The 23,664-nt window shown below is 40.5% G+C and overlaps 1 protein-coding gene across 2 annotated transcripts; it reads right to left on the bottom strand.

The window, feature by feature from the left end:
- Positions 1-1,702: 1,702 nt before the first annotated feature.
- Positions 1,703-21,724, bottom strand: LOC102082249 (protein FAM171B). 2 transcript variants are annotated; one of them, XM_005450472.4, is made up of 8 exons: positions 21,615-21,724; positions 8,177-8,410; positions 7,468-7,560; positions 7,218-7,376; positions 5,588-5,758; positions 5,358-5,474; positions 5,035-5,155; positions 1,703-3,971 (listed from the first exon to the last, which is right to left on the bottom strand). In XM_005450472.4, the coding sequence occupies exons 1-8, from the start codon at positions 21,667-21,669 to the stop codon at positions 3,083-3,085; spliced, it is 1,839 nt and encodes a 612-aa protein (XP_005450529.1). In that variant the 5' UTR covers positions 21,670-21,724; the 3' UTR covers positions 1,703-3,082. The 2 variants fall into 2 exon arrangements, with proteins under 2 accessions (XP_005450529.1, XP_025759814.1); XM_025904029.1 differs by lacking the exon at positions 21,615-21,724 and adding an exon at positions 13,382-13,703.
- Positions 21,725-23,664: the final 1,940 nt, after the last annotated feature.

Below are 23,664 nucleotides of genomic sequence, written 5' to 3'. Positions count from 1 at the left end.
CTCCTCATTGCAAATATAGTATTATAGTATACTATACTGTATATAGTATTTTATTTTATTTCTATTCTTTACAGTTGTGTACAGTATTCTTATTTCTATTCTATTCTTATTGTATTCTAATTTTGCTATATAACTTTTGCACTGTCCACTTCCTGCTGTGACAAAACAAATTTCCCACGTGTGGGACTAATAAAGGTTATCTTATCTTAAATATGTGCAGTGTTGAGCCACCCTCTCTTTCTTTATATGTTGCTAAGAAAATGGGAAGTAGGTGCAGCAAGCATGTGCAGACATACACAGAAATACAGTAAACAAGGCAAAAAAACCAGAGTCTGCACAATTCTGAAAAGCTTGAAGGACCATATTTGGTAGGACCACCTTTATTCTTTAAACAAGCCTGAACTCTTAAATAAGCTTTCCTGTAATGTCTTTACTCTTCAGGAGTAGACTTCTCAGGCTTTGTTTTTTTGGACAATGTCATTTAAAAAGTTCTTCTTTGGATTTTTCTGCCTTTTGTTCTGTCCTCCTGCAAGATGACCCCACACTGCTTCAATAATGTTGAGGTCCATGTAGGTAATATTCAGGTGTTTTATAGCTGTACCTCTCTCCTCTCCGTATAAGTTGGCAGTTTGAACTAAAACAAACATCACAACATAAGACTGTTGGACTAATTTTCAGAATAGTTCTTGTGTAAAATTGCATACCTCAGCCTTTTCTCATCAAGAATGGCTTCGTCACAGCCGCCCTTCCTCTGCGACCATTTCTGAAGAGGTTTTAATGAAAAGCAGACGGAACAACTGAAAGGGCAGATGCATCTCAGGACCTTATTTTTATCTTGATTCCTAGTTTAGCAGCCTAAAAAATCATCTGAGAATGGTCAGATGTATGAGACTGGATTGAAAATGAGTGAAAACGCATCCGATGTCCAAAGAAAAAGAAAAAAATAACACGAAAGTCTGGCTCCTTGGAAGCAAAAGAAATGTGGGTAAGTGGGACGTCAGCCGGTGATGGTTTCTAACAATTGGCTCAAAATTCTGAATGTATATGTTCTGAATTATATCTTTATTTCCGCATTTTTAGAATAGAGAGCGTGATGAAAGGCAAAAACAACATTTTCAAATTCAAATTTTATTTGTAACATACACAGTCATACACAGTACGATATGCAGTGAAATGCTTACACAACTGCTCGTGACCTAAAGAAAAAAAGAAAAGGCTATGAATAAGATCGGAAATAAATATGAAAATTAAAAGTGGTAAATTTAACTAGGAAGGAATAAAATAAAATATATATATGAATTTGTTGAAAATAAAATAACTGTACAACACAAATTAGAATGAAGGGTAAGTTTGACTAGGAAAGAATAAGATAAAATATATATGAATTAAAGTTTAAAATAAAATAACTGAACAGCAAAATACACAATACACAGTATAGAAATATATAGAATGTATGAAGAAATATAAATATATATACAATAACAGCAGCATTTTACAAGTATTAAATGGAATGAAGAAATATAATGTCCAGTGTTGTGCAAACCACATTGTAGGTGTCTTGTGCAGTGCAAATATGCTTAAAGTGATTAAGTGTAAACAAAGTCGAGACTGTCCAGTGTGTGTATAAGAATCATGTGTGTGGGACCGTTCTATGTGGTGGTGTGATTGAGAGACCGTATCGCCTGCGGGAAGAAGCTCCTCCTCAGTCTCTCTGTGTTGGTCTTCAGGGAGCGGAATCGCTTTCCTGACCTCAACAGAGAGAACAGTCCGTTGTTGGGATGGCTGAGGTCCTTCACGATCTTCCTGGCCTTGGTCCAGCACCGCCTGCTGTAGATTGAGTGCAGGTCAGGGAGCTCGGAGCGGATGGTGCGCTCAGCTGATCGCACAACCATCTGTAGAGCTCGTCTGTCCTGCATGGTGCTGTTCCCGAACCAGGTTAAGATGTTTCGGGAACAGCACCTTTTAACTCCCTATAAAAATGTTTTAACCGACAGACGTGTTTTTCTGTTTCTGTTTTAGCAGTTTAGCTGTTTTCAGGTCTGTAATTTTAAATGGAACATATTCTGACCATCCTTACTTTAAACCTTTCCTTCATGTGTTTCAGGACTTTAGTGGCTCAAGCCAAAAGGCAGTATCTGGGCTCTGTATTGGCCCTTTCTTCTTCCTTCCTGCTTCACACGGACCTGTTTCCCCTCACACTCTGTGTTCCACTTGTTTTTCTATTGCTATTTGTAATTCACTGTATTTACAACACTCACATACATCTCCACACACATGCACACCCTAAAGGTGTGTTCACCTTTTGTCATGGCTCAAAGTTGCCAGGTTGTGACAGTACTGGCTATTATCGTGATGTTAGTTAGCACTATTGCTTCACAGCAACAAGAATGAATCCAGCCTGTAGCCTGTCTGTGAGAGATCTGGCTTGTCTTTTTGGTGCATGGGTTCCTCCCACAGTCCAAACACCTGCATGGGGTTTGGTCCATTGGGGATCCTGAACAGGCTGAGAGTGTGAATGTTTGTCTGTCTCTGTGTTAGTCCTGAGACTGATTACCCCACCTGTACCCCACCTCTTTCCCCAACAGCTTCTCCCACATCACCATGACTTTTTATATGACTTTAAATAGAAAAAAATGAATGGATGTATTTTTCCTGCATTAACACAGAAGCAAGCATATGTTACATTTTCCCTCTGATGAACAAACAACATCACCAGGGTCAGGTATTTTATATCAGGTTAACAATTTACATGAAAACAGAAATATGTAACACAAAATAAAGGAATATACAACATCTTACTATAATATTATACATTAGTCTTTGAGTGCATACACAGGTTAGAAGCTGTTAAAAGCACACGTATTGTTACATCCACAGGGAACGATCACCAAGTCCATAGGCTCTGTTGTGAAATGTGGACTCTTCTAGATGTACAGTAGCTGAAATGCAGACATTATGAGGTCTTATGGCAGAAATGCACTGAATCTGATGAATAACATACATAAGTCCCCTGTGATACAAACGTGATGGTGTTTATTAACAAACTTGGAGCGATATGGGTAATAAGGCTGTTAGAGATAAGTCACTGTGCAGACGTATGTTTACTGCTCGATGCGCTTTTGACAAAAGTAGCGTTTCGCTCCAGTGTTACCGCCCTCCTGCCAGACGTCTGGTTCAGTTCGCTCATGTCCACCCCAGAGTCTAAACTGGTCTCTCGACTCTCGACTGGTCTCCGTCTCCTCTGCTGCTCAGTCACAGCATAATGGATCTCAGCTGCGGGCTTGCCCTCCAGGGAGACGAACCAGGCCCGAGGAGGCTGAAGTGAGGAGATATTGGATTGTCCGTGCACCGAGTGCCTGCTGTCCAAGATTTTATGTAATGTCCCAGGCACTGACACTGACTCTGGGAGCCTGGATGTGTTGGTGGGGGTTGCTGTCTGGGAGCCACCTGAAGCTCCAAGCTTGTCTTCAGTTTCTGCTGCCTGGTTCTGGGTCTCAGGCAGACCTTTTGTCTGTGTCTGGGTTAAGTTTTCTTTACTCAAAGGCTCTGTGGCGGCACCATTTGAAGCCCCTGCACGGGGCAGGGTGGCTGACTTGCTCCACTGGGCCTGCTCTGGTTGCTCCTCTAAATGGAAGAAAGCTGGAGTGTGAAGAATTGCAACAGGCTGGTTGTAGAAAAACAAATTATCTGTCAGAGATACAGAAACTCTTTGTTCTGAAGCCTTGTGTGAACACGTCAAATCGTTCGGGTCCGTGTTCAGATCATTCTCCAGCATAATGGCCACAGCATTGGTGTTGGCTATGAAAGAAGCATTGTGTCTACTGTCCCCCTTTTCTTCAGGTTGCTGGTCCTGCGAATGAGAAGCTTTCCCTGAAGATACTTCAAAGAGATCATCATCACATGTGGAAGTATTTTGGTCTTTTGTCATCACTGGTAGGATCTTTGCTGCTTTAGTTTCACCAGAGGAACACCTGCAGATAAACCAGGACATTAGTAAATGATTATTTGGGTAAATTTAAGATTAATTTTTGATTCTTTAAAGGAATACGCCACAGAAAACTATCAACAGCTCGTGCCTGATAGTCCTGTTGAGCCCAGCAAGTGTGTAAAGGGCAAAGGTTTATGATACACGTGTCATTACCTATATTATGCAGAACTGGGTGATGCTACATGACCACAGTATGAATATTTGATCGGGGATTTTCAGTGAAATATTCACTTAAAAGTATATTGTGACTTTTAAGTGATAGCCCATATAGGACACGGTTATACTGAAAGTTAGAGACGGGACAGCATTTTTGATTTTTTGTTCTGGTCACTATCATCAGGTAATTGCAATGTGCATGTCATGACAGCAAAATTGCTGTAAGTAAACTATTTTTCATATCTTTATGATTCAGGGAGTTTGTCTAAGTCTAAGAATATTTTAACCTTCCAGCCATTTTCACTTCTTTGTAATAACATTGTCATTATTAACAAAAGTAAAGCAGTTAAGTGGGCCAAACTGGGATGCTTTGTCAGAACTCGAGACCTTGAGGGTCAATGTGCTGCAGGATTTTGGATGTGTCCTTGGTCCAACACAACTGATTTAAATGGCTAAATTAACTCCTCAACATGTCTCGAAGTTCTCCAGAGGCCTGGTAATTAACTAGTCATTTGATTCAGGTGTGCTGACCCAGGGTGATATCGAAAACCTGTGGGACAGTGGCCCTTGAGGCCTGGAGTTCGCCAACCCTGTCTTAGATCTTCCTATTCTGAAAATAAAGGATTCTGCTACATTGCAAATCCCATCAAAGAGGACAAAGCGCTGACCCAGAGCAACTCTGATCCACAGAGTTCCCACATGAAAACCTGCAGGACCCAAATGACCCACTGCAAACATCCTGCTACTAGGCATTAAAGGACTTCGCCACAGGTTTCAGGTCCACATCTCAGTAGGTCAGAGCTGATGTGGTGGCGCAGGTGGCTCTTACACAGTATATGGCAGGTGGCTGTAATGTTGGGGTGGGTGGATTTTTTCCCTTTTCTTTTTACCTGCAATAACATAATCCAACCAGAAGAGAGATGATAATAACGAGTGTCCCTCCAAAGAGAACCATCAGGAAAAAGGAATGCCGTATGAAGAAGTCAATGGGAATGGCAAGTTCAAAGAAACCTGAAGAAGATCAGAAGGTGACTTTTAAAGAGTCTAGAATAGAAAACATAAAATATGATACAATATGTAATAATATGTAATATTAGTCGCTGCCTTCCAAGGTTGTGAATAATGAAATTAATATAATCATAAAATCCAATTTTATTAATTATTCCAGTGCAGAAAATATATGAAACTCTGTATTGCTAAAAGTGACTTTTACCTCTGTTAGATGACACCGGTGCTGCGATCCAGTAGCCGAGATGAGGAGCTGTGAATGTCCACACGAGTCTTCCATCTACTGACGCCACCTTTCCTAATCCTTTTCTCATCCATCCCCCTGAAGAGACCCAGCAACACTTTTACACTTATATCCTCTTTTCTCGCACTTATGTTAATGACTTATCAGATGAGTGGGGCGTTAGTATGTGTGTGATTATGATTTCTACTCACCAGTGGTCCGGTTAAAGAACCAGGCTGGAATAACACTCGAAGACTGAAGTCTGAAGCTGTCGGGAATGTTGAGGTTCATCTGCACAGGCCCAGTCACATGTAACTCCGTGTCTCCTGAGAAAAGCTGCACGCTGACAGCCGCCACCGGGCTTAACTCCACACTGACATATCCTAGAGGACATTAATAAATGTGTAAGAGAAGAGCAGGCTTATATGTGCTCTGGGCAAATTCAGCTCCCACAGCTTTTTTATTTTATTTTCTTGAAGAAAAGGTTGATGTAATAACACTTTAGTGTAATACAGCTGTGGTATTGTAGTTTAGTACTCCTTAAATCTGTATAGAACTTATAAATAATTGTTACCCATTCAAAACTGATGTGACTGTGTAATTTCTAAGGCCTTAAAGCTGCTTCAAGCCAAAATTTCACGTGTATTTATGTGTTTAGAACCACAAGATAGTGCCAAAGTTCAGCATGTGAAGGAAAATAAATTAAGTTTTAAGGCAATTTCAACAACTCAATCAAAAAATATATGTGACAAGCAGAAAGTTTGTTTTTATGTTCTTGTGCGGCTCTTCTTGTACTCATGTATTCCCTTTTTGTGCCCCAGTACTTCTTCACGCTGGTACTTTCATTTCAGCTGCCGTTCTGTCTGTCTGCTAATCATCTGTGGGTTTCAGTGGGAGTGCATCCACAGATCAGCATCCGACGTCTTTTAGATCACATGTTTCTTTTGAGGCTCCCATGTGCAGTACTGTGTCACTTCACATCACTTTTTCCACAACACGAAATTAAAAAATAACTCTCAAGGAAACTCGATCAATCACCTCCCGCCGACTTCACCCAGTTAAAAGTAGTTTCCCGGCCTTTGTTGGAGTTGCATTTCATTTTCTGTTTCGTTTCCATGATATTCTGTCAAAATATGCATAGCTTGTGGCTTTGTGGTGACAATTTCCCACACTGGTCATAGCGTAGGCAGAAAAATTAAGTAACTTTTTAAATGAATCAACAAAATTTCCATCCAGGGTCAAACAGGCAGCTGAAGCTTCTCCCAGCTGTCACGGGGCAAAACGTATGGTGCACCTCGGAGTCTACTGTTGCTCCAGTATGAATGCCAAAGCATGCTTTGGAAAGATACTGAACCTCGAGTTGTTCCCGATGGGTTTTAGAGCGTAATGTGGGTGAATGTTAGATAGAAAGCACTTAGGTATAGAAAAAATGTGCTCCTATGAATGAGACTCATAGTATAAAGTGCTTTGAGTGCTCAAGCATGGTAGAAAAGTGCTGTAAAAGAAGCAGTCCATTTACCACAGAGAGCTGGACCAGCAGTCAGGCTCAAATTCACACCTATAGTCGGTTTAGAATGAACCTAACCTCATGGGAGGAAGCCCGAGTACCTGCAGAGAACATGCACACTCCACAAAGAGACTCCAGCCACTGCTGGGTTTAAACCCGGGACCTTCTAGCTGTGAAGCACCGTTAACCACTGCACCACCACGCTGCTCCCAAATGCAGACATAATGAAGTATAAAGGAAAAAGGAATGAATGCAGTGCACCTGTGAGACACGTGGTAACTCTGACTACAACCTACTATTCATGCTTTTGCAGAACAAAAAATACATCTAAATACCAGATTTACTGCTCATGATGCCTCGAGTGTCCAAGAACCCCCCCTGCTCTGACGTCAGCCTGGGAATGGTCAAGAAGGCTTTAACAGAGGTGATATTATTGCTGTGCGTCAGGTTCAGCAGGGTTTTAGGAAAACTGACCACAGGCTGGGATGAAGCATCTGCAAAATGATAGAAAACATTTGTAACGACATTACATTTCCTTATCACAGAGAGCAGGAGCATCAGTGACTTTAACAGCTTATACAGTACCAGATGTTCTCCCAGTGATCAGGACAGAATCCTCAAAAAGCCAAATGTTCCCTTGATTCAGACCCTGAAGTGATAATGTCACTGATGAAAATACTACAGCAGTGACAAAGAGAAAAGGAGGAAAGAACCCAAATTAGCATTAGTACACTATGGTTTACTTTTCTTCCACTAGATGGCAGTGTGGTATTTTATTTTTTTCAATTCTAATACTGTCCCCTCAAACGATACAAGCAAAGGGAAAAGCCTTTTTCTGGAAGAGGCTTACAGCAACAATAGCTCAGGTTTAAAGAGGTTTCAATTCAAAGCTTTAGTTAAAAGGAAAAATGTAGCATTGAATGTGGAAGAGGAGCAAAAGAAGCAAATACTCCAGATGTGGGTCAGAAAATAATCCCGGACAGATTGCAGCAGCCAGGAAAAGCTAATTAGGTGTCAAATGCAAGAAAGGTGGAGGAACGTTTGGCCTTGCACTAACAGAGAACGTTCAGAAAGAAGTGCGCATGAATCAAAGTGTTTTCCCTGGTTGCTTTTCATGATGGAATAAAAACCCCACAATTCTCTACTCTCTCTGCAGTGCTGGTGTAAACATGTGACATTCAGCTATAACCAAAGAATAAATGGTTTGAGCTGAGCTAAATTTCAAAATGAGAGCTAGCATGGGAAAAAAAAACACATCCACACAAAGTGCAAACACACTGAACAGATGACATACTTGGCATTTTGTCGGTTTTACAAAGCAGCAGTGTGCAAATGTAGCCATCCTGGCAGGCCACAACTGTGAGAAGCATCCCAGTGTGGTAAGGTACGTGAAACAAGACCCCGCCATCCTCCCCAGAAAGAGCTGTGTTGGTCTTGGTGTAGTTGACGTAGAGCTCCACCACTGCCTGGCTCAGGTACTGACGACTCAGCACATCATTCACCTGGACCTTCAAGCTGAAGGTAGAACCTGGGGAAAGAAAACCGAATACTGCAGGTTCACAAAATGATGGGAGCATAGTAATGGCTGCAGCTCTGCCAAATGTGACAGTTTGCATCTGCAAGTTTATATAAATTATGATGAGGTGGTGAAAATATGTAAGAGTGCATCACTGCAACCCCTGAACGAGCAGGTTTCTGATGTTCTCTGAACAAAATGTAACATTTTAAGCTCCATGAACATTAAAAGCTTAAAATACTGAGCTTTAATATTTCAGCAGAATAGAGGTGGCTGCAGTGCTAATTAACCTGGACGAGACATTATTGACAAAACAACAAGAAAATTAGTTTACAGAATCCCTCGAGGGCATCAATCAATTAATCCCAGCGGATTGTAGAGAGGGGGACACAAATGCTAATGCTGAAAGTGGGCAATTAGTCCAGCAAAGCATGCAGTCACGGTAACATTTTGCCACATCAGCATGCAGACAGCTGCCTAGGGTACATATTTTCAATACTGTAATTCTCGTGAGACTCTCCTAATCATTACATGTTTCAAGCAGCAGCCACAGAATCCCATTTAGGCACCTTACCCAATTAGCCACTTTCAGACTGAACACCGAGACCCAATAAAAAAGGTTAATGGAGACTTCTGAGGGGCAAAGTGTTGCATAACAATACAAAATACTCAGTAATCCATCACAGCCAAACAAGAACCACTGACTAAAGGATGAAGCCGATGCATTAAGCTACACTAATCAAAATATTTATTTAAGCATTGGATCAAATCCGTAAACAAGATTAGAGTATTTTAGCCTCTTTTAGCTGTTCGTTTTTGTTTTAATCCTCAATACGTAGCTGTGCACACAAGGTCGTGTTTAGAGAGACAGAGCTCAATAAGGCCCCGGCCACCCTGGAGAAGAAAACGATTCATGGCTCCCGGCTGCTTTTGTTTCATGCCAAAGTATCTCTTCGTCAATTCTGTCTTCTACAGTGAATGTATACAAAATATATATTTAGGCACCTAGACATGGTCCATTGGTTAGTCCTGGTAAAGAGGACAAGTCAAGACTCAAATTAAGCATTTTCACTGTCACTATTGTGGCTTTTGAAGCTATATGTCACTTACACAGACATCAATTGCTTAGTAATCCTTTTTTCTTTACCCTAATGTCGGCGGTGACTTTCAAAATGAACTTGAGGATTTTCCCAGTGAAGTGTGTACTGATTCCACAGATCATCAAAGCAGGTCAAGGCAATCAGATTCTTTTAAAAAAAACTGTCTTTTTACCACGTTTTTATCAGCCTCCTCCCGCTGGAAAATGAAAAGTATACAAGAAAAGGTTGAAAGTCTTTCTGCACTAACTTTGCATTTGAGACTGGGAAGCTACAGCCATTTTGTATATACAGTCTATGGTCTGGGCTGCGGTGTGGTCATGCACTTTAAATGCCTTTCTGATGGGCACAAAGGTGGATACAGAAAAACCCAATCATGTGTATGTGCAGCCACTAATAAATGAAACATATAAATTTCAATTTTAAACTACTGTATTTGTATAGGTTAATCATTTTGAATGTATCTTGACAATTTTTACTGCAGGTGAATGTGGACAATTTAGAAAGTTCAGAGTACCATTTTTATATCAGCAATTTCTTTAACTACAGTAACTCACTAGCATATAGCTAAAATAAATATCTGGCACAGATAATCCAATGCATTTTGTTAGATTTAATTATTTACATATTGTAGGCTTTAGTGTCTTCCCCTCCAGTGGACATGGTTTCAGAAGAGGCTGTGAAGCGCTGCACACTGCAGCTCTGCTCGTCACCAAACGGCAGACAAAGTTTGCTACTACCTATTGAGCTGTTACAGATCCACATATCTGCCATGGTGCCTGATTTCGAGCCTTATTTTCTGTCTCGAATTATCTATGCCTGTGTCTTGTTCCCTGAGTTGTTTCCACTTCCCTGATTATCACTTTGTGTATTAATAGTCCTGCCCTCCCCTCAGTCCCCTCAGTGAACAGTGTGTGCTGAGCACCCTACCTGATTTCTTCTTTGTATTCTCGTTTTGGATTTTATTTTGGACTCTATCAGTCTGCATCATCCCAAATAAAACAGCTCACTTTTGGTTTTAAGTCTGCATCCCGTATATGGGTCCTCACTCTTGCGTTTCCGCACACTATTTTTTCTATAGGACTTGGAGTAACACGTGTCAGGTACCTTCAGGTGAATATCAGAGTTGAGCGTGTGAAAAGGCAACTAGGTGCTAATGCTCATATCGTATGTTGCTAAGTGGCAAAAAAAATCAATTATTGCATCTTTAAATTGTGACTTTTTCCACAGCCAAGTTCAACAATCCAAACACAAGCAGTGGATCAATGGAGTAAAAAAAAATCTGTGGATCCATCTTTCTGTCACGGTAGCTTACAAAGCACGAGGATAAAGCAGCGCATATTTACTGAAGAAAAAGAAATCCAACGGATGATTGCACAGAATAGCTGTAAACATCTGAGCCCAGTGACCCATATCAAATATAATAAAGCCACTGAAAAAGAAAATGCTCCATGCCAAGAGGCTTATTGTGTACAGATGCAACACTGTGGTAAGAGCTGCACAGCGCTACATTAGCTTCCTTCACCTTATGCACTGTAATAAACACTGTCAACTGAGCTGCACCTCTGGTGTAGCCGGGAAAGTGAGTCTGGGGAGCCGTAAATCTCAACAGCTGGACCATCATCAGTTCTGTAGTTATTTTTCACCATGAGCTCATGAAAATGCCTTCATAACACTTTTTATTAACGGCTAAGTGTTGCTTACTGCCACAGCAGCGATCTAATGCCATAAGGATCTTTCTCTAATGGTGACAAAACCACTCTGACAGCAGCAGCGGATGAAATCGCTGCTGCTTTGATTGCTTATAATCCTGCTTCCAAAGGAGCTGCCAAAGGTTTACTGCAAACTCATGAAGCTTTATGCGACCAGCTTTCCCAGTGTTTCACCAAGTGCCAAAGCCAGATAACCACATCAAGCCATATCACTGCCCCAAACAATTCTCTTCGATCAGAGGCAGACAATTGCCCAGAGCTCCTTATTTTCAGCCACAATGAGAAACAAAGATGTCCATTTGGCTGTTTTATCGTCAACCCACCGAGATACTTACACCAGTGCAGATGGACACGAGGAGGCTTGTGTTGGGAGAGGCAGCCTCCGCTTCATGTGTGTTCCGCCTTAGTGGCCAAGCATAACAGAAGGGGGTCACTAAATCTGTAGTGGAGGTGCTTCGTGCCAGATTACTATAATCTCCCCATTTGGCGAACTGAACCAGGTTTATGAAGTGGGCCGTCTGAGGTCAGTGAGTGCAGATGAGGAATGGATTCCACGTTGTGTGGCTGGAATGGTGTTATCATCCTCCACAGAAAAGTAATAAAGAATTCCACAAAGCTTTACTTTATAAATATGTGCAGATTTGAAGTGAAATATTAAAGTGGGCGATAATGACTGAAAACTCTGTCTCTAGCTAAATGCTGACACGCATCACCACATTATCACCTTTTTCTTTTTATTAGACATGACAACAACAATCAGAGATCCACAGGAAGGAACACAAACATGTTGACTGGTCAGTTTTCAAACCAGACAGATGGTCCCACAGGGACTTATCTGTTGTGGCCCCCCCTCCCCCACATTTGTCTGTATATGTGTTGGAATTAGGCCATATATTCCACTGATGGACGACAACACAATTAAACCTTTTTAATACGTGGGGTGAAACAAGCATAGGTCAGCAATATCAAACCAAACAAAGGTTTGAGACATTAAAAAAAAGATTAGATTGGAGGTTGGGGGTTGGTTAGTGAAGTAGGGGCTGATGTTCTAAAAATGCCTCCTGGTCATGATTGGCAAATAATTACAACGCTCCCAGAGGCCGAATGATTAAATCGTTAAGTCTGCCGATCTGCTCGTTCTGAAGGGAACAACAATGAAGACGTTAATCTCAGTGTGGGTGAAGAGGCCATCTGTATTTGTGGGGGTGGGGGGGTTGTTTTTAGCTCAAGTGGAAAGTGGGTATTTGTACCCCCTGAGAGTTTACTTGGAACTGAAGGGACAGGGAAGCAAAGAGGACGTGGTTTTGTCTTGACTCAGCTGCAGGCCTGCAGACGGGGGGGAGGGATGGCCAGAGACGACAGCATGCTTGGGTACATTTCCAAGTGTTGTAGTCAACAACACAGACCGGGGGATCATGTGATGGTAATGCACTCCTACATCAACATGAATAAGTCATGAAATCAGTTGATAAGAGCGAGGTCACAAATCCCTCTTTCAGCTCCTCTGGAAGCAGAAAGTCTGTCACGAAAAGCTCAAGCGTGTCTGCGAGCGAGGGAGAAGAACAGACGAGCTTCCGAAAGCAGATTCTCACTTAAATGTCGTGAATTAAAACAGCTCAGCTGGAGACAAACTGAACAAGTTAAAAAGAAGAATGAGCCTGCTGTAGCGCCAGCAGATGATTTGCATTGAATTATAATCTAGAGTGAGCTGATATCGAGAGCCGTGTGAGCTGTATTCCAAGCATGTGTTTGACACGCTTTTTGGCCAAATCCCAGAACACTTTAATATGTTAATACTGTCATAATGTTGTAAATAATGTGCACGCAAAATGATCAAATTTGTGCCTGTTGGTGGCGATGCGCTAAAAGGAGACAGATGGAGACACCTTACTCATGAGTTGGCAGCAGGAAGATCCAACATCACTTATTGCTCATGAGCAGATCTGCAGATTTGTGAGAAAATCCTCATACAGATGGTCTAAGCCGGCTCAATAAAGATTTCTTAGTCTATAATATGGTACTTGCAGCCTTTTGGGGAAGATGGATGGAGCATAAATATATAAAAAGAACTGTTAAAAACAACGATTATGTTCTCATGATGTAATGCAGTTCATTTGCTCCTCAAACATTAAACAGAGGACAGAGTGTAAACTTTAAATCGACGTTACACCGACCTGGCCTGGGCTCCAGCACTTGCTGTTGGAGTTGAAAGGGCTCTTGTTTCCTGGGATCCTGGTTTGAAAAGTTCCCATCATCGGCATGCAGAGGGTGTCCCGCAGCCGGAGTGAACTCAGCCCTTCCGCGGCTGCATAAAACCAGCGAGCACAGCAGAGACACGCAAAGCAGCAGGCGCATGACTTTCAAAGAGCCTCGTTTTTACTCACCACAGGTCCAGGTTTCATCTACAAAGTACACAAGAACAAAGATGCTCACTCCGCTGCCATCCCAACTACTTTTCTGTGAGCCACCCTTCAAACAGCGTAGGAAACTCCGCCCCCTGCCACCGAGAGCCGCTCCATCTATCCATCCATCTAATTTAATGGGTTTAATTCAGTTTTCTATTCCACTCATTCGACCCGATACATTTTTATTTTTTTGCAAATCAGTTCTTATAAACCTTGACTGACTTTATTTTTTTCCAAGGGGTTTTTAAAATTATTTTTTTATCAATATTTATTTATTTAATGTAAAGCACATTATTAACCCGAGATATTTCTAAATATATATTTCTTAATATATAAGTATATTGTTTTTTAATTAACAATAATAGTAAGAGTTAAATAAAAAAAATAGTTTTTATTTGTTTTATTTAACTTTTACTCGGACTGTATTAATTCTATAAGCACTGCAAAATGTTTTTATCTCTTTTATTTATTTATATTTCTTTTTATTCTGATGCACTTTTCAAACTTTTCTTTTATGCAATCGTCATGTCATCTTTACTAATATTGCTAGCGTTATTGCTGTTAGTGCAAGTACTATATTTTAACCTTATGTAAAAATTTTCAACAAGACAAACAAACTAATAACATGAAATGGACAAAATACGTTGATTTGCACTGACAGATGTCTAAATGATGTTATAAAAAGATATTTGATGGTGTTTTAGAAGCAAATGATTTATATTAAAAAATGAGGACTATACTAATGTTTGAGAGATGTAGAGAACCATATTTGGGTATCATCACATCATACTTAAGCGATGTACTTGTAACCGGTAAAAAGCTCAACCTTCCTTCTATTGTAGCTTTACATTAGAATCAAAGTTAGTCCTCAGCAGCAGGGTCATCACGTGTTTTCATCGTGTGCTGGATGGTGTTTTAATTTGATGGGCAAACACTTGCATCGTATGATTTTTACCACTAGATGGGGATAATGCAATGTCAGTTAACGAAGTGACACTTAACGTTTCCATTTCAGTTACCAGTTCAAAAGACTATCTTGACAACAGCAGTTTAACCTCTGACCTTGAAGGCGGTTACTTCTAAATGAAGTTGTAGTTGCAGTGTGAGCAGTGCTGATAGCAACAGCAATGGTTCAAATCTCAGTTGTAGTTCTAGATGTCTTTATTTAATGGTTATTTATACATTTGTGGAAATTTGCATGTCTATTAAAAGCCTTCATTAAACATTAATTCTGCTTCAGGCCTCTTTTAAAAATTTCTCTTTCTACTTTTACAGCAATATTTTAATCAGTGATTCAAAATTCGACCACGCTGCACTCTTCATCTGTACTTCTTCCCAAGTACAGAGGCAAAGCTGTGAGCCAAAGGCCACTGTGCGTAATGGAGGTAATAGATACATTTTTCCAGTCTTTTTTTCTGTGTGTTTTAAAGTTTGAAATGTGAATTTTGGGGCTGGAAAGGTCAGCGTAACAACACTGTGGCCGTATAGGCTCCGCAGATTTCTAATTAGGTGAACTGTGGTTGATTTTCCATTTGTTTTCTGCACATTTTCAAGTTTTGTTATTTTTCCTTATTTTCAGTGTGGACTTCAGCATCCTCGCTGAATTGTCCAAATCTTTGTTATGTTCTGAGTTCATGTGCAGCTGGGGGGAGACCACTGCTGTCGGGGTGTGCTTGGCTTGTCAAGGTTTCCCAGCAGAACACTGCATTGTAATCAGATCATCAGTGTTATTCACTTCACTCTGGCAGTCGTTTTATTCCAGACCATAATTAAGTTTTTGTTTGTTTTCCTGTCTTGTACTCGCTAACAATATCGAGAAATTAAATAAGGTACAAGTCATGCCCTGCTTCACTTCATTATGTCACCTGAAGGTTGGTTTCCTCACTTATGTCCGCCTGTGGAGCTTCCTGTTGCCAAAATATGAGTGAATCCTTCCCCAGCTGGTTTCTCTACCGTCATAGCTCTTCTGTGACAGGAGCCTGAGCGAGGCAGTGAGCTGACACATTTGTCCTCCCAGCTCTATTCCCCTCTGACAAAGTATAAATCGGCGTCTAAACACACAAGCACGAGGATGGATGACAGCCCTAGTCTCCAGGATCAATTTGCCACAAATTAGATACAGTAATGGTTCATTTCTCCACATAAATAGCTGCATCTACGGGGACTATTTTGGAAATCTGCTAGCTTTCACCCTGGAAATCTGTGCCAGCGCTCTGCTCCATCCCTGACTGCTTTCTTCTATTAATCTTATCGGAGCACAGATAGCCTCTCTCTTTTGTCTTTCTGCACACAATGCTGCAGTTTATTAGTTTCTCTTTATAAAGCAAAGACATGTTTCAGCAGAAACATGTCTGTTTAAATTTGTTTTAATCAAACTAAACTTAACTACTCATTGCCTGAGAAATAAACTAATATTTTATAATACTACTATTAATAATGTACAATATTAGCCTTAATCAGTGTTCACTGAAGCCAAATACAGTAATGTGGCTAGATTTGTAGATTTGACAGTGTCTTTAATGTAATCTACAATAACAGTTTCTTACTGTAAAAACGGTGATGTTCTGCATGAAATGTAAACTCTAAAGTGTAAGAGTTCCAGCTGTTTGGTTCCAAATGTACTGTAATCACGATAAACAGCTTATTACAGTAAATGTCTATATATATCATAATACAAATATATTTATTACTCCTCGTCATTACTCCTGACCTTCAGGTGACTATTTTTGTTGGCACTATGTAAATAAAACTGAATTAAATTCAACTGAAGCATTTTTGCTGATCTTGGACAGCTTCTCACTTTGCAGATCCTCTCCCAGGCGCACTTGGCTCAGTTTCTCATCATTTTGAATTTCCAAAACTCTAGGACACGACAGTGAAGTCAGAAAAAAGAAAAACACCCTGAAGGTGAACACTGGCTGGATTTGATTAATCACCACAGGAGTCTTGGTCATGGTGTGTCATTGCTAACTAAACCTTCTGTTCTCCTCAGAAACACTGAAAAGCATCGAGGGTGCGGGTGGAGGCTTTGGATCAGGCAGTAGAGTGGGTCATCTACCAGTGGGAAGGTCGGTGGATCGATCTCCTCCAGTCTGCACGTCTGAACTCTGAGTTGCCCCCGATGCATTTATCAGAGTGTGTGTGAATGTTAGAAAAAGTGCTTCGGTGTAGATAAAATGAATGTGTGTGTGATTGAATGAATGAAACAGGTGTGGCTATATATGTGCCTGTTTATTTACCTCATATATCCAAATACAGAACAATCTAAATGCATAAATAATATAAACATAAATAAAAGAACCATTACAATATTTTAAAAACACTTAGGTTTAAACTCCTGTGGTCTTTAAACACGTCAGCACAAAAGCAGACATTATCCACACCACCACCTCCTCGAGCTGCAGCAACATTTGACGTTGTGTGCTATATGAGGTGTTGTAGGACTCGGGGAACAGACTCAGACTCTAGCTTAAATAAAAACTTTGCTTTATACAACAAGCTCTTACTGTCAAGGAAAAACTGAACAAAAAGGATTTAATTAAGGTCCCTTTGGATTTCTGGGGTTAAATTATCAAACAATTCTGGCATAAATCCAAAGATGTGTAATTATTCTTCTGTTTTTAATGGCTTGCGGTCAGTATTTTCACCTCAGAGGCATCGGTGTTCAAGTGTATTTGCAATACTTCGCAGAAATGATATATGTATCTTCCTACACTGATGTGAATCTACAATTTCAATTTCTTGCCAGTAACAATTAAAAGATCTTGTGGGCTGAACAGTCAGTTTTTTGTCTTTTGTCTGCACTGAAGCCTTTTTTTTTTTTAAATCCCTTTTAATTAAATATAAATTAATTTATATAGTTTTACCAATATCACAAGTGGTGGAACTTTAAGTACTTTGAGCTATGGTGACTAATTTCCCGTTAATTGTTCACTGTCATTTTGGAAAAAACAAAAGCGTGCCAGGTGGCGACACCAGCGGGTGGAGCGGATTAAATGTAGGACTTTGCAGCTGTGCTCTCTTTCAAAATACCAAAGCTGGACCAGAGGCAACACACTGACATGAGTGTGTAAGACAGGAAAAATGACAAAGTGATAGACAGCGTGTCACGCAGTGAATAAGCCCTTGCCCGGAGAGACAGGTGCATGACTTGCCATTAATACTGACAACATCAGCATGGCTTTTGGGGTCTGCTGACATGCCATGGAATATTATTGCAAGATAATAAAGACTTAAAAGGAAGTTTTAAAACAATGGCAAAGAAGAACACTGATCGTGCTACTCCAGAGGAGACATTGCAGGACGTTACATCAGGGCTCTGTTGAAACAGACTTTCCAGGTCTTCACGGGAGTTTTCAGAGATTTCCAAACTCCACATCTGCTTTCGGAAAACTAACTGGATTTTTATTTAATGTAAGTCGAAAAGTAAGAAGCCTAGGATTTAGTTTAGATAATTTCGTATCAATTACAGGAATACATTTTGAGAACATTAGTTTCTCTGATCTCTAATTTTTACTTGCGTGCCAAAAAGAAATACATGTTGACATGTGAATATTAATGAGCGTGGGCTCGATGTTAAAAACTGTCATACCGAGACAACTGAAGCATTTCCTCAACACTGCCAACTACCAGGGTGATGATGCCCTGATACAAGCACATGGGGCCACTAAATGGTTTGATAACTAAAGTTAGTCTTTCTAACTTTAGTTAGCGTAGAAGGGGCTTTTTACCACCAACATCAAAACACATAATGAAGGAATACCATTGGTCCAAAAAGATTGTTCCCTGGAACGAGGTGGACCAATGACCAGATACACCTAATCTGTTCTAGCCTACGGGTAATGGTCATTGCTTCTCCGTATCCTTTGTATATTTCTTAATACTGTCTTCCCTCTGAATCATGTCCTGCAGTGTTTGGCTGGTGATGCTAACACAGGCAGCTGTGGCTTGTAGCATTTCGCTGAGCTTCATCTCAGTTCACTAAACTGAACTTTTCTTAATCCATACTTATGGTGCTGATATCTTTTGACACATTTTAAAATGCATTTTAATACATTTTTCTGACAAATACTGTCATGATCCTGAGTCTGTGACTCAGTGATTTTGTGTTTGGGGTATTTATTGTTATTATTTGTGGGCTGTTTTGGGATGGTTTGTGTTTTGGGATTTTTAGATACTGGGTTTCTGGGTTTGTGCTCCCTCTGTTGGTCCCTGGTGTTAGTGTTCCCCTGTCTCGTCAGGTTAATCAGGTCCAGCTGTGTCTCCCACCTGTATGTGATTGCCCAGTGTCCCTCTGTGTATTTATAGTGTGTGTTTCCCTCAGTTCCTCGTCACGTTGTCTGTGTTCATTCCCTATGTTTCTCTACGTCTCCCTGTTCTGCTGTCCTCATCTGCCATCTCTGAGTTTCTCCCGCTGACCTTATGTTCCAGGTTTGTTTGTTAGTTTCACCCAGTTTAGGTTTATGTTCAGTCCTGCCCTCACTTCTGTTATCTTCACTGTAAATAAACCTCCACTCGCATCTCCATCACCGTCTGCATCTTGGGTCCTCATTTATTCATCACACGACTGCTGCCCCAGTCGTGACAAATACAGTCATATGGAAAAGGTTTTGACACCTAACACCCCATGATAAACCTTCAGCAGTAATAATGAAGTAGTCTAATTTCTCGGCACTATCCTAAAGATGATGCGATGGAGTGGGATTTTTTTTTTTAGTTCTTACCACCATGCATATGTTAGTTAATCAGATTCTGAACCATGGGGCTTTTTCAGTATACAGTTCCCAGAGTGAGAACCAGACATAGAGAAGCTGCATTCAGCTTTTATGCTCCATATATCTGGAACAAACTCCCAGAAAGCCTCAGATCAGCTGAAACACTCAGTTTATTTAAATCCAGGTTGAAGACTCACCTGTTCTCAGCTGCATTTGAATAAAGCACCAAATCCACACAGTTTTACTTTTAAGCTTAAATTTCAAACTTACTTTTTTTTCCATTTTAAATCATGCTTTTTATTTGTTTTTGTTTTTTAATGTCTCTGTAAAGCACTTTGAATCACCTTGCTGTTGAATTGTGCTGTATAAATAAACTTGCCTTGCCTTACAAACAATCTACATATCATTTGTATGCTGTCACGCCCCCATTTTTCTATATAAGGAAAAACAGGAGTTATATAAACCTTTAACAGGACTGTATAGATTCCTGTGAAAACTTATAGTTTTATACTCTCTGTGGCACAGCCAGTCCTAGATCTTGGTCCTGTTTTGAGGAATGAAACTCAAGTATTTTATTGTCCCATCCTTGTTGGCATTTGCTGAATAGTACTCAATCCTCCGACTCAAATATGGCAATTGCTCGGTTCAAAAATCACGATGGTGATGAGCACAGAGCTAAAGTCGAGGCTTCAAAATGGGATTTCACAAACCTGTGGCTGACATGGGTAGCCTCATATATGCTCGTCCTAGTAAGCATATTTCTTAGGTTACTTAAATATCACTAAAACAATTTTGTGATCTTGCGGTGAAATACCAGCTGATAGTGACAAACCACATCTGGCATTGTCACACTTCAATACAACTATGAAAAGATTACCTTAGCACTGGCCCGAGAAAACGATCAAGTACCATTAAAAAAAAAAAAAAAGCCATTTTCCTCCCATTTCTGGGAAATGGCATTGCTGGGGTTTAATACTAACTATGACCCCCAACATGCCGGGATACGTCTGATCAATGTCTTTCACCCTCATTTCCTGGGATCTCTCTGGAACTAATAAAGGCATTAAAATGCACTTCTGTATTACATAAGCACTATATCGGAGTTCAAACTCGCCCACAAGGCAATATTTCACCGTGCCAGTGGTGAAATTTTGCCCCATGGTGATGGCCCACAGAAGTGTCTGCTAGCTGTCCCTGACTCGACATCCTGAACTCCACTTCACACCGTGGACGTGCATAGAGGAAAGTTTTCCTCACACTGCAATTAAGCCGCCAAGGAAGTGGTGTTACCGAACGTGGAAGAGCGAGCTCCTTTAGCAGTAACCATCAGCAACTCCTGCTCTGCAACACGAGAACGTGACAAGACTTTTTAACCCGCCCACAGCAGATTTAAGAAAGGTACGTCCGCTTCAGGGTGGAAAGGTGAGACGAGGAGGGAGGCCTGTCTCTTCACTTACTTAATCTGTGGGTAGATTTATAATTCATGGGCCTAGTGCAGGATAGACTGAAGCACAGTGTAACTTCATTTTGGATAAATGAAGTTACACTGTGCATGCTATGTTTTTTGCAAGAAATGCCAGGTTAACTGAGTTAATGTATATTGAATGAGTCTCATTTAAGGAGCATAGCACAAGCTGAACACATTGACCCTGCAGATCATTGGGTATTCTCTGTGCGAACATCCCTTCTTATATTAGCTTATACTTTCACTGCAGCCTCTAAACATGAGCAAATTTACATTGGCTTTCAGTGCATCCTAAAGTGTTATGATTTATCCATCGTGAGACATGGAACTCATCCCCTAAGGCTTTTGTTGATTAAAATGTTTGTTGATTGCTTGTTAAACAACTTTTTTCTCAGCACGGGTGGGTGCTGAGCCTTTCATTGTTTGGTCTCTGAAATGAAGTGGATTTGGAGATTAGGACAAAAGATGAGGACAAGAACAGAACATTAATTGATGTTTTTGCACAAAAAGCTCATTTCCATCAGCGCTGAATACTGACATATATAAAACAGAAATAACAGGGTTTAGAGTAGATATGTGTCCTGAATGATTTATAGAGCTGGCGTGTTGAGCATCAGCTGCGATGCTTCAGACTGGTGTGAAGCTGCAGCAAGCTGCTGCAGCTGACTTCCTGAGAGGAGTTTGTAGACTCTCATCCAATTGCATTGTCAAGGACAGCTGCCTCATTTCCATAAAGCCTTCAAGAAGAATTCAAGGTCTGTTTTCCAACATGCTGGATTTAATCTTTAACCGACCAAGACCTGGGTGTTCAAATATCTCTTACCTCTGCCAAGGTTTATCTTCACATCCGTCTTTTTTTGTGCTTTTTGTTTTTGCATGTTTGTATTTCTGGTCAGGACTGTTGGATGAGCAGCGACACCAGTCAAGGTCTCTTTTCACACATTCCAGTAACTGCTTTAAATCACAATAATAAAAAGCAGGTGTTGAATATTCACTTGATGACAACAGCAAGTTTGCCAAACATTGCAGTTCCTGTAGTGGCCACTAGAGCCTGGCTAAATGTTTACAGCCTTGTACAAAACACTGTTGGATCTCCACAGGTAAAACTAATTGAACTTGACTGTTCTATGAAACAAGTTCAGCAAATCCACGATGCTGTTTTGTTATCAGGCTGGGCTTAACTGCACCCTTAACTGTATAAGGTCAAAAAGTTCAAGGCTAAGGCAATATTTTTTAGCATTACCAAGGAGTATCACAGTAAATCGGAAGATCTCAGTCCACTCAGCACAGTGAAGAGACGTATTTCTAACAGAGCTTAAATTCATCATCAGAAGGTGAGCACAAAGGGTCAGTGGAGAGGTCCGTGTGCCTGCCTGTTTTTTGTGATCATGCAAACTCATCCTCAGAAAGTTTACATTACAATGCACCAATTACACGTGTGCCCTGGTCCAAACTGTCCTCACCCAGAACATATCAAGGCCTTACAGCTGATTGCAAAATATCCAGGAGGGAGGACAAAAATTAAAACACTGACTGCAACAGTGTCATCCTCTCACAGTTCCACATCAAATTCTCAAATATTCTCACCACACTCAAAGTTTGTAAAGGTAGACTGCATCTACAGGGGCTTGGTTTTACTCACCTGTGGCAATAGGACTGAAACCACCTGAATCCAAAGATTAAAACCTTGATGATACTCTGTTGTGGCATGGACACGGACAGCTGGAGACACGAGGCAGAGTAGTCATTACTGTTATCCCTCTTGATAACAGGGGCCTGGGCTTTATGTATAGCTGGTAGATTAAAATGTTAATTCTCACGAGAGAAATTCACGTGGTCACAAAAAGCAGGCAGGGATACAGATGTCCAGCCGGAATGTCAAGTCACTCGGATCCAAGGAGACCCTAGTTTACTGATGGATTCAAAAAGTATAAGGAAGGCCAATCCAAAGCATCATCAAGAATCCTAAAAATATGATCATGTTTGTGATCAAAAGTTTTTCCAGGCTTTCCTAGTTTGATTCATTTCCTCAACATCTCTGCGATTTCTTGTACCACCACCCGTTTGCTGTTACCTGTTGAAGAGTTTTGAAGAATAATTACTTAAAATATCTCAAGGAGACATGTTTTTGTTTTCGTAGGAGCTCACATTTTTAATTAATACTGAGCCACCACACTGCACATTATATTAGTGTTATTCACACTGACAGTGTAACAACAAGCCTAGTTCCTCTTTCTGCACCCTAAGCTGAGCATTCCAATTCCAGGGTTAATTACCAGCCTTTTACTGGTAATTGTGAATGTGTGCGTGAATGGGTGAATGACTGGATATGTAAAGCGCTTTGGGGTCCTTAGGGACTAGAAAAGCGCTATATAAATACAGGCCATTTACCATTTTAATGTTTTCACCCTGTGAGTGAATGTATGAGTATTTCAAAGTGTGGTCCTGGAGACACCTGATGTAGTTTGGAGTACTTTAGATCTGATTTTAATGTTCAATCAAAACATCCCTCTGGGTGGGGTAGAAGGTGAAGTGTGGTTGGAGGCCTGCGATGGCATCATGACTGCTGGGATCCATACAGGATGGGCTGTAGTTTCTAAAAGTCTGCAGACATTCATCTTGAGGATCTATGATTTCTAATAAGTACACTGAAGTACAGTTCATGTAGGTACTTGTCAGACAGCCCCTACGCTTTAGTCCTTTTTAAGTGTTCATTTTAAACTCTATATTGAACATTAAGCTGCTGTTTTTAACACATGTTCAAAATGTAAGCCCTTTTTAAGCAAATTGGATGCTTAGACCATTAAACAGCTACATGACTGATTGTAACAACCTCAAATATATAGCTGGACTTATTAAAAAAAAAAATCAAC

Source organism: Oreochromis niloticus, linkage group LG16 (assembly GCF_001858045.2).
Source record: "Oreochromis niloticus isolate F11D_XX linkage group LG16, O_niloticus_UMD_NMBU, whole genome shotgun sequence".
Classification (NCBI taxonomy): Eukaryota; Metazoa; Chordata; class Actinopteri; order Cichliformes; family Cichlidae; genus Oreochromis; species Oreochromis niloticus.
The sequence above is the reverse complement of the archived record's forward strand: the minus strand, read 5'-3'. Positions and strand labels throughout refer to the sequence as shown.

Bases quoted from the DNA above. Each gene is read 5' to 3' on its own strand.
- LOC102082249 (XM_025904029.1), bottom strand. From the start codon at position 13,562: ATGCGCCTGCTGCTTTGCGTGTCTCTGCTGTGCTCGCTGGTTTTATGC. The intron at 7,377-7,467 runs GTACTGTATAAG...ATCATTTTGCAG, and splicing joins GATCACTGGGAGAACATCTG to ATGCTTCATCCCAGCCTGTG. The intron at 3,972-5,034 runs GTAAAAAGAAAA...GTTTATCTGCAG, and splicing joins GTTGGATTATGTTATTGCAG to GTGTTCCTCTGGTGAAACTA.